Raw genomic sequence first — 17,272 nt, 5'->3', positions numbered from 1 at the left:
TCTTGAAAATAACAGACAGCCAAAAATAGACAAACCGATTTATTGTATGTGTTCAATACAGAAAGGACAAAGACACAAAGTGAACTTATTTGGAACAAAAAAACCCTGTTCTTGAAAACCCCATCCATCTCTGTATTCTTCCATGAATCATAATGGTGAGCAAGTGCTTTTAATATCGCAACTGAACATTCACGGGGAAGACAACAACAGCAAAAACCCCAAAGCACAATATCCTGTAAGTGGGGGTTAGTGATGCTACATGAAAGAATACAACCAGCTGGTGTGAGATAAACCAGGACAAGTTTTTTTATGGGCACCTTAAAGTAAACCCTTATAATAAAAAAAGCAGAAACACTAGGGGAAACCTCCTGTAATTTATGAGGATTTACAGCCTCAAATTCACTAAAGATAACATTATAATATTTTACGTGTGATGCCAAGCTTTGGCTGAAACAGTGGCATAGTTAAAACTGAATATGTTCTATGTGGAGGATATATGGGATCCTGAAATATATATTTGTAAAGTCAAGTATAGTCAGTGTAAAACTAGGTATGTGCATATGTGCATATTCTTTGGTCTAGCATTCACTTAACAAACAGATGAAAGGAACATGGCAACTGTGATCAGTTTCATGGCACCTTGCATATGATATCACCTGCATGGCAAAACTCTTAAAGCTGGCCTTGAGAAGTGCACCTAGTCACATATATATATATATATATATATATACATATACATATATATGTATATGTATATATATATATATACATTTTCAGCTTCAGATTAGAAAAGGAGAATGCAGGAGTGTTTATTTGAATCAGGGAATTTGGCTGAAATTTCTTAAGAAATGTGTTGATCTGTTTTGAAAGGACGTACACCACTGAGATACACTGTAATGTGTAAGAGTGAGAACTAATCAGACAAACTGGGAAACTGTCCTCTCAATTAACGAGGTAAGGCCACTGAGGGATGCGCACACACACATTGCACACTGTTTGCAAAAAATGCTGATATTGCTTGTATGATGTAAACATGTTTTCCCCCACTGCATTCCCTGGCACTGAAATAATAATCACCTGATTTAAAGCTATAAACAGATATATGCTTTCTAAAGCATGTGGTGCGCAATTCTACAATTCACCATTATGTGCCTAAATCAAATTGCAGATTATATTTTGACTTGGTCAACAGAGTGGAAATGGCCATATACAAAATGTGCCCTTGGTCTCATTATGCTCCTATAGCCTTCATAAATAACGCTGACAAAATTAAATGTATTTACCTGAAGAGATTATGCTGACAAGATGTTAATTATTAAACAAAGCCATATATTTACAACAGAGTACAAAGTACATCCTGGCTGCTGGACTACATGAATGACGGACATAACTTATGGTATTTACTAGAAAGAAAACCCAAATCTCTAACGTTAGTACTGTATATGATGATAAAAAAAAAAAAAAAAAGTTTGGAAGAAAGAGAGAGATAAACAGAATAATTATTTTTAGTGTTAAGTAAGTTGGGCAAAACAGTACTTAGAATTTGAACCAAAAGTATAGCTGTATTCATTAAAACATGATTCCAAAGACCTGTTTTTAAAATGGCAGCCTGTTTACTAATGTATGTAGTCAGTGCAATTGCAAACAGTTGTCATTTATTACGCCAGACAATGAGGAAATTAATGTAGTGTTCTATATGGAGCAGAAGCAACAGGTTTTGGGGTCCTGTCATTCTGGAACATCTTATTTTGTTTCAATCAGCATTCTTAAGTCTGAAAGAACACTTTCTAAGTCCATCTCCTCTCTCTCTCTCTCTCTGAAGTAGCACCATGCTGGGTTTTTTTTTTGTAAAACTGGAACATAAAAGCTGAATGCAGAAGAAGAGGTGTGACCAGGTTAAGTCCTCTTCATACACACTTGACACCTACTGATGTGAGTTAGCAGATTTCCAGCCTTTAGTGTGGAGGGGACAGGTTTGCTGCAAAGAGATACAGAAATGAATCAAGGGAAATGTTTGAATTTGTTAAAAACACATCAAAGCAGTAAGACAGATTGCTGATATTAGGTTAAATGTGACAAGCTTTAAAAGAATTCTCACAAAATAAAATTAAAAAGTCAAAACCTTTCAAATCTGTCATGACAAAATACCTATTTGACTAGACAGTTATCCATTCCCGACTGGCCAAATTGAAATTATGTAGATGTTGGTCATTTTTAAGACTTCACTAGTCTAGCATGACCTTATTTCCTTTTAAGCCTACATTAAGTTCAATGTAAACAACCACAACAAGTAACCTTTTTGATGTAAATGTCTAAAGGTCTGGATTTTTCACTTTTCTAACCAAAATCTACCTGTCCCGTTAACATAACAGTATGTAAATGTCTTTTTGTTCACTGTGTATACTAAACATACACAAACCTCTTTGGCAAAAGGTGGAAGTTTACATACATAGATTAGTACTTAATGATTGAGAGTTAATAAATGATTCTGACGATTAGATATTTTGTGACTATGGATGAACTCCTTTTCCATCAGCTTTCCTTAACCCTAACATGTTTATGTTTGCTGTGAGCAAATGCATGTCTGTATCTTACAATAACACTCTGATGTTCTCATTAACCCTGCCAGTCAAATTGCAATTTCATTATGATAATCACATTGTACTGCATCATGAGTGGCTTCATGAAGGGCTTTAATAAACCAAATCATCAGATATAAGCATTGAACCATGGAAGTGCAAGTGCAAGATAAACATAAAAGGTTTCTCATCCAGGCCTCTACAGATGGAACGTTTGCATACACTAAAGTTCTGCTGCCATCTAGTGGCTGAAAAATAAACATTTGCTTTCATGATGAATTCCCAGGGAATTGTAATTAATTAATGGTGCTTGCAAAGCAACATTCTTGTTATTGTGCCGGACAAAATTTCGGCACGTAACTTGTCCCACAGCTTTTGTCCTAGACCCATGAATGAGGTGTCCAATTGACCGGCTCATTGAGGAGAAGTGTGCTATGACTTTTTTAAGCGATCGGAATTCCTGAATTCCCGGTACGGAAGCTCAAAGTGACTTCCATTATAAATTTTGAAGGTTTATAACTCGGCAAATTTTCGAGCGATTTACACCAAACTCGACCAGCTCCCTTAGGACCTTACTCCGGACAAATTTTTATTTCAGTAGCTTTTGTCCAAAAGTATTGGCATCCCACCGGGTACTCACGTAACGTCATGCGTTGCCCCGCCCGCAAAAGAAGCGAAATTAAAAAGTTAGCACAACATGGACATGTCATATATCAAAACACTCAGCACGATGAGGGGAACTTGCCACGTGCAAGCACCATTCACATTTTCTTCAGGAAATGTACATTCTATTTATAATGATTACAATTCTAGCTTATGCAAGATATTATGACCAATTCAGATCTAATCTGAAAGAAATGAAATGGAATAAATTGCAGCTGTAAAAAAGGATGTAGTTCCATGCTGTTAACCAAATTGCAAATTTTTTGCTTATAGTAATGGTGGAAGAACATTAGAAAATGCAAATATTTACTTAAACATCTCATTATCCTCAATGGTGGCCAACCAGAAGCTGTAGGAGTTAGCATAGTAGTTGCAGGTGCCACGGCCATGACACTCAATGAAAGGAGCAGAGCGGAACTCTTCCAGACAGGAGCCAGGAGAAGCCAGAGCCTGACCGGAGCCCTCAGCACCTGCACTGGTGTGCTGAAACAGAGACAGAAAACATGAAACATTAATTAGCACTTGGTTGTTCAGAGCTCAATTATTACTTATATAAATTCATAATTTACACTGTGTTTGTTGTTTGTTTGTTTTTTCTCACCATGACAAACGAATAACCAATCCACAGAGAGATCCAGCCTTGAGGGCAGGATGGGATGGCTATAGTCTGACTGTGCACAGCAATCACCATGGCAGGAGCCTCACACACTGCACATCTATGGCAAGACAAACACAATCACTACAGTAGCTACACCAACTCTCATACATCACTCAGACAGCTAATCCCCACTCACAGACACTGATGCACAAACACACAAACCTGCTGATGAAAGGTTTGATGCTCTCGCCAGTGATTGGAGCCATGTTCATAGGCATGGGCTCAGGAGATGTGAGCCAGTAGGAATAGTCATTACGTGAGGCAAAGTTGCACACATTGTTGATGTTACAGAAGAGGAATGGCATGGGGCTGAATTTCCTCAAACAGCTACCAGCCGTACCTGTGAAGAAAGAAAAGCATTTGAAATATATCTAAATATATATTTTTCTGTTTATTTGACATGACCCCAATTTGCTTCATTCACAATAAAAATTAATTTGCATCACTGACCCAGGTCTTGGCCATGGGACCGCTCATTTCCCTGCACGTACAGGAGGGAGTACCCATCATAGATCATAGTGGTGCCTTGTGGACATAAAGGCACATCGATTGACTGACTGTGCCGAGTCACTAGAAAGCCATGGTCCATGGAAGAGGGTCCAGGAGGGCCAACCTGACCTGGGACACCATCAGGACCTGGGGGACCTGGATATCCTCTGGGTCCTTAAAGAAGCAGAGTAAAATAAATAATTACACCGAGAGAGTGTGGCATTGCCAAAATTGCACAAATTATATGGGGAAGTTTATATACCAGAAGGCCCAGTATGCCCAGGTTCTCCTTTAACTCCAGAAATCCCATTATATCCTGGTACCCCATCATCTCCTTTAATACCCTGTATACCAATCAATCCTTAATAGGTAATAGAATGAGAAAAAATGAGATTGGTCAAAGGACAGACACGTCATAAAAAATATTGAATATCTTTTTCTGAAGCACTGTCTGCATCTAACACGGTGTTTGCTTATAAGGTCACCTTGCTGTCCTTTTAGTCCAGGATACCCTTGAAGACCTGGTAAACCTGGGGGACCCTGTGGACCAGAGAAACCAATGTCTCCTTTTACTAATGTATGGGGTCCAGGAGGTCCAGGAGGGCCATCATTACCTGAAATGTTAGATATAATCATGAAAAGAAATGATTTAAGAAATACTTGAAAAAAAAATGCCAAATGTGTACAGAATTCAAAGATTTTAAAAATAGTAATATTCCACACACCTTTAGATCCTGGAAATCCTCTGTCACCAGTTTCTCCTTTGAAACCAGTCAATCCAGTCTCACCCTTTAATCCTGAGAAAAACATGTTGCAATTAGAAATACTTAAAGACACAGATTTGATGAGCAACAAGAAAAGAACTGTCATGCACAGTAGAATACGACTTGAAGAAATTTAAAAAACACATCACATTGTGTTTCTCACCTTCGAAGCCAGGAAGACCTGAAGGTCCCATTTCACCCTTTAGTCCTTTACTGCCTGTAATGCCAGGTTCACCCTGAACAAAACACAATATACATTTATAAAATATGTCTTGAGCTTGTTCAATATTGTTGAATTTATTTTATGCCTTCTGTACTTAATTTTACATACAGGGTGGCCAGTGAAGCCTTTATCGCCTTTCAAACCCTGAGGACCCGGGATGCCTATGAAGCCTTTGTCACCTTTCTCTCCTTTAGCTCCATCACTTCCTGGAACACCTGCTGGACCTGGAGCACCAGTCTGCCCTACAAGTGTGATATGGAGAAAAAAATCACTAAATTTAATGAATATATTTAGCCACTATATTCAACACTATATACTATTTTCTATAACAGCGTCTCTAAGTTAGCAGAAGAGGTTTACCTGGTTCTCCAGGCTCTCCATGAACTCCTTTATCCCCTTTAGGCCCCTCCATTGATGGTCCTGGCAGTCCTCTTTCACCAGGTCCACCTTGAATACCTTGAAATCCAGGTAAGCCTTTCTCTCCTTTGGTTCCAGGAACACCAGGGATTCCAGCCATGCCAGGGGGACCTGGGTTGCCTTTATCACCTAAGAATGGAAAAGGAATTTTCTAGAAAATTTTCAAGAAAGCACAACTCAATATCCAGGCCAAATTCTGACACGTTTTTTTACTATTAAATTAAAAAATAATAATATGAAGAAACCCGGGCACGGTGGCTTAGTGGTTAGCATGTTCGCCTCACACATCAGGGTTGGGGGTTCGATTCCCGCCTTGTGTGTGGGAAGTTTGCATGTTCTCCCAGTGCCTCGGGGGTTTCCTCCGGGTACTCCGGTTTCCTCCCCCGGTCCAAAGACATGCATAATAGGTTGATTGGCATCTCTGGAAAATTGTCCATAGTCTGCGTGAGTGTGTGAGTGAATGAGAGTGTGTGTGTGCCGTGCGATGGGTTGGCACTCCGTCCAGGGTGTATCCTGCCTTGATGCCCGATGACGCCTGAGGCACAGGCTCCCCGTGACCCAAGAAGTTCGGATAAGCGGTAGAAAATGAATGAATGAATGAATGAATGAATGAATGAATGAATGAATGAATGAATGAAGAAACCCCAAAGCTTCACTGGAAGGGTGGACCTATTGTGTTACTGAAATAATTCAGTAATTTCCTTTTGTGTCCAAAAAGGCAAAAACTGAATAGACGTGAATGTATGCAAGATGACACACATTTTATTCAAAATTATTTCATATAATTCCTCCCGGTAGATCAGAAACTGACCTTTTGCACCTGCCTGCCCAGGGGTTCCAGGAAATCCTGTACCGGGTATACCTAAAGAAGAAAACCTAAACAATCAGCAATTTCTTTTCACTATATATAGTTTATCCATTTATATGAAAGATTATAAATTCCACCACTGCAATATTTTGTATAAATACATATTTATTAATATATAAATACATTTCATACAATATAAACATTTACATATGTTGTTATTTTCATTTTTCTTATTTAAATGCAAGACTCAAAAATTATTGTATGGATATTTAGGGACATTTGACATTATCTCAAAGCAGCTTTACAGAAATCTAAAAATATAGAATAAAAAATACAAAGTTTAGAAATAAAGTTATATTTACCCCAAGCCTGAGTTAACAGTGGCAAGGGAACCCTCCATAAGGAGATATGACATATCATTTCCAAGCTAGTCCAAGCTAGTCTAAACAAGGTTTATTCACCAACCTGGAACACCCCTTTCTCCAGCAGCTCCAGGGAATCCATCTTTCCCTGACTCTCCTTTCGTCCCTTGGGGCCCTGGGGGACCCTGCAGACCAGGTTCACCTGGACACAGAAATATGTGTCAACAAGTGGATATTCATTGAAGAAAACTGTTCTTGACAATTGATTTTTTTGTTAAGTCGGCTTAACATTAATATGCATTTATTCATATTTAGAAGGTTTGTTTACCCACCTGGCTGTCCTTTAAGGCCATCCTGCCCTGGAACCCCAGGTAACCCAATGGCTCCTTTTTCACCTGGTACTCCAGGGCTACCTGTTCAGTTAAGTTAATGTTCAGTTAATGTTCGGTTAAGACCACATTGTGAGGAATTAATACAGAAATGGCAAACACTGGTGTTCAAACCTTAGACTTAACTAAAGACTTTAAGCTTGATTCAGAGGTTACATAAGAGCTGTACACAGAGTGCAGATGTATGACTTGCTTAGGCTTGATTCTGACCCTGGATTTAAGCTAATTCTTCTTGCACAAATTTGTTAATCTGCAACATATTGATATATTGGCATATCCTTTGGATTTAACTGTGTGATTGGATTCCGAAGCACATGGGAATAATAAACAACAGTACATTTTAAGATGGAAAGGACAAAGGAAAAAGAAAGACCAAAGCAGGACCAGATTAATTTCAGTAACTGCTTTATCCTAGATTCAGGGGCAATTTTGTGTAACTAATCTGTGAGGAAAAACACAATGACACAAAGGAAGTAGAAGATCTAAATTGAACCAGCTGGAAATGATGCAGCTACCCACTGCACCACCATACCACCAACAATCTATATTAAGCTACAGTATATTAACTTGTATATAAAGGTATATTAACAAAAGAGAGTAATGTATCTTGCCTGGGTGACCAAACAGTCCTTGGTCTCCTTTTTGCCCTGGCGTTCCAGGTGTGCCTGGGATTCCCATGGAACCTTTCACACCCTTCTGTCCAGACTCCCCTGGAAAACCAGGTGGACCCATTTCACCCTACAGTATATGTATAGGATACAGGAAGAACACATCATATACCTCACAATGATTGGTCTGAGCTTGCACTTTCTGAAAATATTTGAAAAGTAATGCCTATACCTTTGGGGCTGTTTATGAAGGTCATTAGTATGTATGTGTGTGTGTGTGTGTGTGTGTGTGTGTGTGTGTGTGTGTGTGTGTGTGTGTGTGTGTGTGTGTACCTGCTCTCCAGGGAGGCCAGGAATTCCTATTCCTGGTAGACCTGCTAGTCCCTTATCACCTTTTTCCCCTGGATCGCCCTTAAACCCAGCATGGCCAGGATGACCAGCAAGACCTTTACTGCCTTTTGGCCCAGATGGTCCTGAAAAATCCACACATCAATAGGTCACTACCATTGGTGGCTCATCCACAGGGGCATGTGTGGCAGCACCCAAACAATTTAATATTTAAAATAAATCAAATTTAAAAAAATAATAATTTGACCGATATTACAGATATTAGTACATCTAGTGGTTAAAAACTGTAACTGCAAGTGCTAATAGAGTTCCATTGGGGAACGAGTCCTGCTGCCCTGGGCTCAAGGGGAAAGCAGGAGACCGAACAGTAATAGATAATAGAAAATACAGTGATATTAGGAGATTTATATTTATCAAAAATTCTGTTTTTAGGTAAAAAGAATTATATTTATATAGCAGTTATAAGTAGCATTTATTAAGAAAAATACATTTTAAGAATTGTAAAAGTTATATAAGTAGGTTTTAAGGTGTCATAATATATTGACAACATGATTGTTAATCAAAAGAAACAATCAACTAATGCATTATCAATATAATGACAGCCCTACAGGATTTTGCACTATTACACTGCAATTGAAGCAGGTAGCTTGAACTACAAATCTTGCTGAACAAGACAATAAAGCCAGATCATATATCAATTACCCAGTTCTGTACAATTATTCAATCCATGTTTATGTCTAATAGAGTACTATACACAGCATATTCAAAGCTACATGTGTCATATTTAGTTTTATGCATTGTGCTTTTTCAGTTGTACCTGGCAATCCCATGTCTCCAATGTTGCCCTTTGGTCCAGGCTGTCCATCTGGTCCTGTTGGTCCAGGAGACCCTTGATCACCTTTATCACCTTAGGTAAAAATAAAGACACATTATAAATGAGTCGTATCATTTTATTTAGCTCGTGCGGTAAACTTTGCACCTGAGAAACTGATAAGTTCTTGTTTACAGATTGTCGACGTTACCTGGCTTTCCTTTTGAACCAGGCATTCCATCCTTTCCACGCATTCCAGGATCTCCAGGTTCTCCAGGGACTCCCTTCTGACCTGTAGCACCTGGATCCCCTGGAAATGGATATCACATGTCATTTACTTACATGTACATATACATGTATATGTAATTCTATGTAGTGATGCAGCATTGCACTAGGCCTTCATTGGCTCCCACCTCTGGTTCCGTTGTCTCCTTTCTCTCCTTTCATATGCTCCATTTCCACATCAGTCATATTACCAGGTGGTCCTTGAAGGCCAGGATCTCCTCTCTCTCCTTTGGGGCCTGGTTCGCCAAACTCTCCCTTAGGCCCACTCAAGCCAGGGTCACCTGCCAGTTTGAAGATAATTTTAAGCATAGATAACCAACATAAGCATGCATAACCATGTGCAAGATTATTCAGCAAAGGAATCAGGAAATGTTTGAATATGTTAGTTTCTGTCCTAGTAAGAGAGCAGTATCTCAAAAATCCTCTTTAGAAAGACCAAATCCTCTACCTCTTGGTCCAATGGATCCAGGGACTCCTGTGTGACCCGAGAATCCAGGTGACCCTGGAATTCCCATTATTCCAATATCTCCTTTGGGACCTAGAAATAAATAAATCCAACAGTGGAATAAGGATAATCAAATAATTTTTCAAAAATTGTTTATAAAGAGGTTGTTGAATCAAGGAGCTCTTATTAAGGATTGTTGAATCAAGCAGCTCTTACCTCTCTCCCCAGGGAATCCATCTTTACCTGGATGTCCTGGTTCCCCCTGCAACCCCTTAGGGCCTGGTGATCCAGGTGAACCAGAGTTGCCTTTCTCACCTTGTGGACCAGGCATTGCAGGACCAGGAAAACCCTGGGGACCTTTCTCTCCCTTTTCACCAGTACGACCTGAAACATCACAGAAATACAGTATAGGGGTGTCAAAGTGTATAATATACAGTTTAAACATTTCTATTTGAAAAGAAACCTGCCTAAGGGACCAGGTTCTCCAGGAGGTCCCATTGGTCCAGGTAGTCCAGGCTCCCCGAGTCCTGGGGGTCCAGGTGGTCCTGTCAAACCTGGGAATCCAGGGGGGCCAGAGTCACCTAGAAGTGAGTAAGAGATTAACATAAGTCACAGATATTTGGTTTCATTTGATTTTCTAGTAGTGTAGTAAGTCTAAGACTCTAATTATACTAATCTATTGTACCTTTTATACCCTGAGGACCAGGTGGTCCAGGTTTTCCTTCAACTCCAGGTACACCAGGCATTCCTATGTTACCCTTTTCACCTGCAAACCCTTGAACTCCTGGCTGTCCCATAGAGCCCTTGGGTCCACGGAGGCCAATGCCAGGTTCACCCTTTATGATAATAACAGTAGTTAATTAAAAGAGAAGCAAATTATTCTGCACATACAATTTGACACACTTATTATCAATATGTCTGTCTGCCTCATATTGCCACAAATTGTACTTTTTGTCCAGGGGTTCCAGGACGTCCAGGAGAACCATCCTGGCCTGGATCGCCAGGGTCTCCTTTGAACCCTGCTGCACCTGGTAAACCAGAGTGACCTGGATAGAGACATAAAGAAAGACATTTCTGAAATACCTGCCATTATGAAAGTAGTTTATTGTTATAATGTCAGATTAAAGCAGAATTTTATACTACAAATGAAATGTAATTTACCTTTTGGACCTGGTGGACCTGGAAATCCAGTTCCTGAAATACCAGGGTTGCCTTTTTCACCTGGTAATCCTGGCAATCCTTGATCTCCAACAGGACCCCTTTCACCTTTAGAAGAATTGCAACCAAACATAGAACTTTAACTGAACCTAAGCAGATGCAATATAATTTACACCACTGAACAACATTTAAAAACAAACCTTTGAGCAAATAATCAATATATAATTAAATATTTTACCATTTTCAAACACTGAGTTAATTAATTGGTAAAAGCTACATATCAAGTTACCTTGAAGGCCACGTAATCCTGAGTCACCACGAGGTCCTGGTGGACCTGGAGGTCCTGGTGTACTTAAAACTTTTCCAGGTTCACCTTTAAGTCCTGTTGAAAGGATGGGGCATATTAGTATTATTAATTTAATAAAATAAATATGAACTTTGTACATATATACACTTAATGTCTAAAGTACAGTTTAAAGTACTGGCCTGGTATTCCTGGTTTTCCTGGAAAACCAGGAGCTCCCGGACTGCCCTTATCTCCTGGCTCTCCAGGCCGTCCAAATCCAGGAAGACCTGGGGGTCCTCTCTCTCCAGTGGGTCCTCTTATGCCAGGATCTCCATCCAGACCACGGTCACCTTTAATACCCTCTCTAGCCTTTGAATTAGTATGGTTTGTAGATTATATATACAATTATTTGATAATCATAAGCTACATGCATCCAAGATGATGTGATCAAACCTTTAGCTCATATAATACTTGGTGATTTTTTAAACTAGATTTTTTGAAAGCAAATGAAAGCAAATAGTACTTACTGGTTCTCCTTTCTGTCCTGACAGACCTGGACGTCCATCTGCCCCAGGAATTCCATCTATGCCTGGCAATCCGCTACTACCAGGAAACCCTTGTGAGCCCTTCTCTCCCTTCAGCTCTGGGGATATATAGATATCACCTGGTTCACCCTTTGCCCCAGCAGCACCCTTTAAACCTCGAGAGCCATCCCGCCCCTGTGGTTTAGAGACAAGACAGTGTTTTGTTATATTATGAAATTGTTAAATAAATTGTTAAATGCCCCATCCCACAGTGTCTTCGCCAGTCTAGCTACTAATGGCACAGTCCAGTTTGAATATGTCCCTTTCCTGCCTTAAATCATGCTGGTGTATGGATGTTCGGTTAAGTGGGGGTCGTAAAATAGGGTACGAGTAGTCCTTCTGAAAATGGAAGACTCATTTCTCTACACAACCTAGGCTTTGTCACACAAAAACTTTTATGCTGTCTATGTATTTCTGAAAGCAAAGCAATATTTTTGATGAATGGTTAAATTGATTCATTTCAGAGTCCTCCTGGACAGATAAACCTGCTAATGAATGAGGAAAATCCAGAATCAAATATAAAAATGTGTTTTTCATCACTCACCGGAAATCCTGGAGGTCCAGCAGGGCCATTCTCTCCCTTTTCTCCTTTACTACCTGCTTGTCCAGGAATACCTACATGAAAAAGATATCCAAATGCATTAATCATATTAAATAGATAAACTAATATCAATACAGATCTGTGAAATAAGCCTTTTTGAAGAAATTCTTTTCATTTTTATTTACAGCATAGTGTGTTGGTTGTTGAGACCAAGTAGGTATTGTGATTTCACATTACTAGAAAGCTACAATGTTTAGACTCAGAATGGTTGGAAGTTTTCAAGCTTGTGTGTTAATTTAATATGATTAAGTGTTTGTTTGTGTAAGGGGGTAATTACATTTTCAAACAGGGCTTGTTGTTGTTGGATATTTTGTCCTTTTATACATGAAAATATTATTTAAAAAAATAAAACCTAGATTTTATGTAGGTTGTATTTGTAGTCTTATACACTTCATACTTACAGAATTTATCAATGAGAGAATAAGTGAATACATTTAATGTATAGAACAAGACAAAATGTTTAACCCCTATTAGCAGTGGTAGCTCAGTGGTTAACAGCCAAGTCAATTGTGACTATCAATTCTGGGCTCTTGGGCAAGGCTAAAATTTCATAAATCACTGAAATCTGATGATGTTTTCATTCATTGACATATCACAACATATCAAGTGTCACTACCTTGATTTCCTTTTGGCCCCTGAGCACCAGGTGAACCTGGAGGTCCACTAGCAGAGCATTGCATACAAGTGTCTCCTCTGTCACCTAAATGAGGAGGACAGCAACACAAATAATAAAAGGTTTATTAAAAAAATACATTTTTGGTCATCAATAATTATTCCAAAAACTGTACCTAAACAATATCTGCACAGTTGTGAATCAAACTGAGGTACTCTTTACCAACAAGCAGTGATTTGAGAGCAGGTTCCTATCCAATGTAAAGTCAGTTTGACAGCCTGTAGTAGTAATGGTTTTGTAAACATCTATTGCAAGAATTGGAATTTTATGTAGTGAACACAGAAAAGCAAAGAGGTAAAAATAGTGAAATGCACCAGTGCTGTTATACTAAATATCAGAACACTTGGTACGCTGCTTTGGTCTGCTCTGCTCTGCACCAAATACATACTCTTACAATATACATCCATGTCAAAAGCACCACTCATATCAAACTGTTTACATGCTGTTTTACACACTGATTTTGCTATCGTTGCACATGCTGTCTTGCACCTTTCAGTCAATTGCTGTTTTGCACTATTTATTACAATACTGTACCTTATATAACTGCTGCTATTACTGTATATTAAGTCTTCATTCCAGTATTTTTGCACATGTACTGTAGAATATACAGTTTGTACTCTGGTTAGTGCTGTTTTTGTGTATTGTTTTTTGTGCAGTCTTTTGTGTATTGTCTTGTAGGGTTTTGTATCATTTGTTTGCACAGTCCATTGTCTTGCACTGTTTGCACCAGGTTGCACAGATGGACTTTATATGGCTAGAACTAACTTACTTAAGTCCTTAGCTCTGTGTTGTTCTATGTAGCACTGTCTTTGTTGTACAATGGTCCAGGAGAAACATTGTCTCATTTCGCTGTCAGAAATATACAGTATGGTTGAAATGATAATAAAAGCTTCTTGACTTGACTTGTACTGTACAATCCAATTGGATTAGAACTATCTGTTGTATACTGTACTGCACATGTGTGTTAAAAAAGTCTATCTCCCATAATGCAAGTTGATTTTTGACCCATGATATGAACTCCTCCTGCAGCTAGATCACAATCTTTCCATATCAGAGTTTAAAAAAAAACTAATAACCCTAAATGTCTAAGAAGAACAATTGATGCAGAATGAAGACAATTTAATGAGAGTTTGATCTTTGATTAATGGAGTAACGTGGGTGTTAGGACTCAGCCCGGACTTTGGCCACGTGCATTTGTTTATGTTCCTTGTCATGTGTCTGCCCCGCCTTTGTCTGCTCCTCCTGTCTCCACACACCTGTTTCCCGTCATCATCATCACTGTCTATTTAACTGTGCCTCGTTGTATTGTGCAGGAATCAACTGTTGTCTTGTCCTGTCTCTAGTCTGTGTCATGTTTCATGTCTTTTGTTATTAAACCCCATTTATTTTTGCTATCCTGCGTTTGGGTCTGTTTTATCCCGTGTTCATGACAGTGGGTTTCTTTACCTGATAAAATGCAGGGATGTTATAATACAGAACTTGCACATGTTTATACATTTACATAAATTCCTGTACACTGCACGTACGTACAATTGTATAAATAGTAATTAAATGCAAAGACAGTTATCTAACAATTATTTATTAAAAAAATTTATTTACATTTATACAATCTTACAGTACAAAATGAGTTTGCCATCCCTGCTCTACTGTGAGACCCATTATATAGGACGTCACAAATCTCCCCCTCAGTGCTCATGTCCACTATGTGTCATGTTTTCATATGTTAGTGTGTTTATGTTCCCACCTGGGTTTTGTTTTGGTTCATATCTTGTCTCAATCCCTGTATTATCACTAGTTGTTGCCCTAATGTGCCTTAAGTGATCTCACCTGTTTTTTAATTTACTTTACGATGTATGCCTGTTTAAACCCTTGTTTGTGTCGTCATTGTGACTGAAGTGTTTATTCGTTCACAGTTTTTTTTGCCTCTTGCCTGCAATTGTCTAATGTCTTCATTGATTGCTTGGCCTCTGCCTGTTTTGGATAAGAATTTGCCTTGTGTTTTGCATAAACTGTATAAATTTCTGTTAATATTATCATTATGATTAAATATTATTTCACCTACAGTTGCCACATCGATTGTGACAGGATAACATAGTTTTACAATACACTAAATATGACTCATTATGATACATGAAAAAAAAAGAGTGATACATAGAACATATAAGAAATTTAAGATGTGGAAATGTTTGATATACATATGTGGTATCCGTTTATTCTATGAAGGAAATCTATTTTTTGATGTTCTAAATGACGATTTGTTTAAATACATTCTTTCTCACCTTTCTGTCCCACCTCTCCTTGCAAGCCAGGAGGTCCTGGAGGGCCTGGTTCTCCATTACTAATGTTACAGTCCTCACCTGCAGGAAAATAAAATGACAAGCGACAGCATATTACAATAGTAACAGATACATCCGGCAAGTAAACAACATAAAATAGTTTCTTGTAATAAGTATTGTATAAAGTCTTGATAAAATTAGTAGCATAAGAAGAATTGTCAGTGTAATAACCATTAGCAATTTTTCAATATATTTTTTTTCTTTTTTATGAAGAGTTTCTGTCCTAAGATCGATAACCTACTCCTAGACATATTAAACCTGTCTGTACTCACTTAATGGCCCTGGTGGTCCAGGTGGTCCAGGAAATCCATCAGCTCCCTTGGGTCCTCTGAGAGACTCTCCATCAGCACCTTTGTCTCCTTTCTGTCCAATCTCTCCAGGAAAGCCCCTCTCTCCAGGAGAACCCACAAGGATTTTACCTACAGTACATCCCACCAAGGACACAAGGAAAGAACACCAGAGTGTGAGGCAATAAACCTTGATGGTACAGTCAAGGGAATTCGAGAGAAAGGTTCATTCTAAAAATCTTTTTCATTTTTATTCTTTTCTCTGAGAGTTTACAATAGATTTAAAGTTAACATGAAGTACTTCTCTCACCTGGGGGACCAGGGTCTCCCGGAAACCCCATGGGGCCTGTAAAAAATATTATCTCTTAGTCTAGTATGATCTCATATTATGTTTGTAATTCATAAAATGTATTTGTTAGTAAATCAATATCAGGTGCATTTACTAACCACAATATATACGGCCTCAAAAAGTTTAAATGAAATTAAATATACTTTCAACAGTAGAAAAGATAAAACAATACATTTGTTTGATTTTCCTGGAATTACTGATATTATGTTGATAGATTCCATTGAGGTATGCTGTTCACTTGAAGCTAAACAGTTTTCTTGCTTCATCTGCTAAAAGAAACTGTATGTAAACTGGATTAGACCAAGATCACCTTGCAGCTATTTTGTGGTTAGCATTTATGTTTTTTTCACCCAAGGTTTTGTAGCACAAGTTAGTTGTTTCTCTGATAAGTATTTTTCTACACTTACATCCATCTTCACTTTTATATCACAACCAAATGTAATTGTATGCCCTGTGGTTGGCTTACCTATCTCTCCAACTGGTCCTGGTAAGCCTGGAGGACCAGGAGGTCCCGGTGCACCATCACCCTTAGTATTTAGACATAAATATATTAAGACATTCATTGCAATTTGAGCTGAAAAAAGTTCACAAAAACCTGGTGCTTAACATCAGTACTAAAAATGTGTATGCTGTATATATACAGAACAAAATAAATGGTATGAATATAAATGGTGGCACTCTTACATATCCTGGAGGTCCTTTCTCTCCCTTTTGCCCCTGTTAAGGAAAAGCACTAATCTCAAATTCCATGCAAAAGCACTAAACAAGATGATTAATTTACCTGTTGCTGTGGCATATTGATAAAAGTAAAATGCAGTCACCTTCATGCCAGAAAAGCCATCAACACCAGCATCACCTTTTTCCCCCTTTTAGAAAGAAACATTATTATAAAATATTTCTCAAATGTCTTCGTTGGTTAGATACATCTATGTGTACGTGGTCTTCGATGTACCTAATAGTAAGGTTTAAGGAGTATTATCAGTTAACACATAGAAAATTTGCAATATACCTTAGCTCCGCTTTCTCCATCCTTTCCCGTTTTTCCCTGCAAATGCATTTTTATGCTATGTTACTTTATATGCATTTGATCTACATTTATTTGTATTATGATTAGGAATTTGTTGCAAAAAGCATGTCAGCATTTAAACA

The 17,272-nt window shown here is 38.4% G+C and overlaps 1 protein-coding gene across 1 annotated transcript in view; it reads right to left on the bottom strand.

Annotated features, from left to right (window-relative positions):
* Positions 1-752: 752 nt before the first annotated feature.
* Positions 753-17,272, bottom strand: part of col4a1 (collagen, type IV, alpha 1) — a 38,346-nt gene continuing 21,826 nt past the window's right edge. The window contains exons 16-52 of the mRNA XM_027164729.2: positions 17,133-17,168; positions 16,945-16,989; positions 16,808-16,840; positions 16,590-16,650; positions 16,085-16,120; positions 15,760-15,906; positions 15,431-15,508; positions 13,095-13,178; positions 12,422-12,492; positions 11,821-12,012; positions 11,494-11,662; positions 11,297-11,389; positions 11,011-11,115; positions 10,798-10,895; positions 10,535-10,685; positions 10,317-10,430; positions 10,066-10,233; positions 9,853-9,942; positions 9,533-9,685; positions 9,331-9,429; positions 9,126-9,215; positions 8,294-8,433; positions 7,964-8,090; positions 7,296-7,376; positions 7,067-7,165; positions 6,605-6,655; positions 5,737-5,922; positions 5,485-5,618; positions 5,317-5,389; positions 5,115-5,186; positions 4,875-5,003; positions 4,652-4,750; positions 4,351-4,563; positions 4,063-4,240; positions 3,844-3,958; positions 3,553-3,725; positions 753-1,978 (exon numbers count right to left, since the gene is read on the bottom strand). Coding sequence (XP_027020530.1) covers positions 1,897-1,978; positions 3,553-3,725; positions 3,844-3,958; positions 4,063-4,240; positions 4,351-4,563; positions 4,652-4,750; positions 4,875-5,003; positions 5,115-5,186; positions 5,317-5,389; positions 5,485-5,618; positions 5,737-5,922; positions 6,605-6,655; positions 7,067-7,165; positions 7,296-7,376; positions 7,964-8,090; positions 8,294-8,433; positions 9,126-9,215; positions 9,331-9,429; positions 9,533-9,685; positions 9,853-9,942; positions 10,066-10,233; positions 10,317-10,430; positions 10,535-10,685; positions 10,798-10,895; positions 11,011-11,115; positions 11,297-11,389; positions 11,494-11,662; positions 11,821-12,012; positions 12,422-12,492; positions 13,095-13,178; positions 15,431-15,508; positions 15,760-15,906; positions 16,085-16,120; positions 16,590-16,650; positions 16,808-16,840; positions 16,945-16,989; positions 17,133-17,168 — 4,065 coding nt within the window. The 3' untranslated portion in view covers positions 753-1,896. The remainder of the gene's footprint in view (positions 1,979-3,552; positions 3,726-3,843; positions 3,959-4,062; positions 4,241-4,350; positions 4,564-4,651; positions 4,751-4,874; positions 5,004-5,114; positions 5,187-5,316; positions 5,390-5,484; positions 5,619-5,736; positions 5,923-6,604; positions 6,656-7,066; positions 7,166-7,295; positions 7,377-7,963; positions 8,091-8,293; positions 8,434-9,125; positions 9,216-9,330; positions 9,430-9,532; positions 9,686-9,852; positions 9,943-10,065; positions 10,234-10,316; positions 10,431-10,534; positions 10,686-10,797; positions 10,896-11,010; positions 11,116-11,296; positions 11,390-11,493; positions 11,663-11,820; positions 12,013-12,421; positions 12,493-13,094; positions 13,179-15,430; positions 15,509-15,759; positions 15,907-16,084; positions 16,121-16,589; positions 16,651-16,807; positions 16,841-16,944; positions 16,990-17,132; positions 17,169-17,272) is intronic.

The sequence above is a fragment of the Tachysurus fulvidraco genome, chromosome 6, assembly GCF_022655615.1.
Source record: "Tachysurus fulvidraco isolate hzauxx_2018 chromosome 6, HZAU_PFXX_2.0, whole genome shotgun sequence".
NCBI classification, from domain to species: domain Eukaryota; kingdom Metazoa; phylum Chordata; class Actinopteri; order Siluriformes; family Bagridae; genus Tachysurus; species Tachysurus fulvidraco.
Note: the sequence above shows the minus strand (reverse complement) of the source record. Positions and strands in the feature narration are given on the sequence as shown.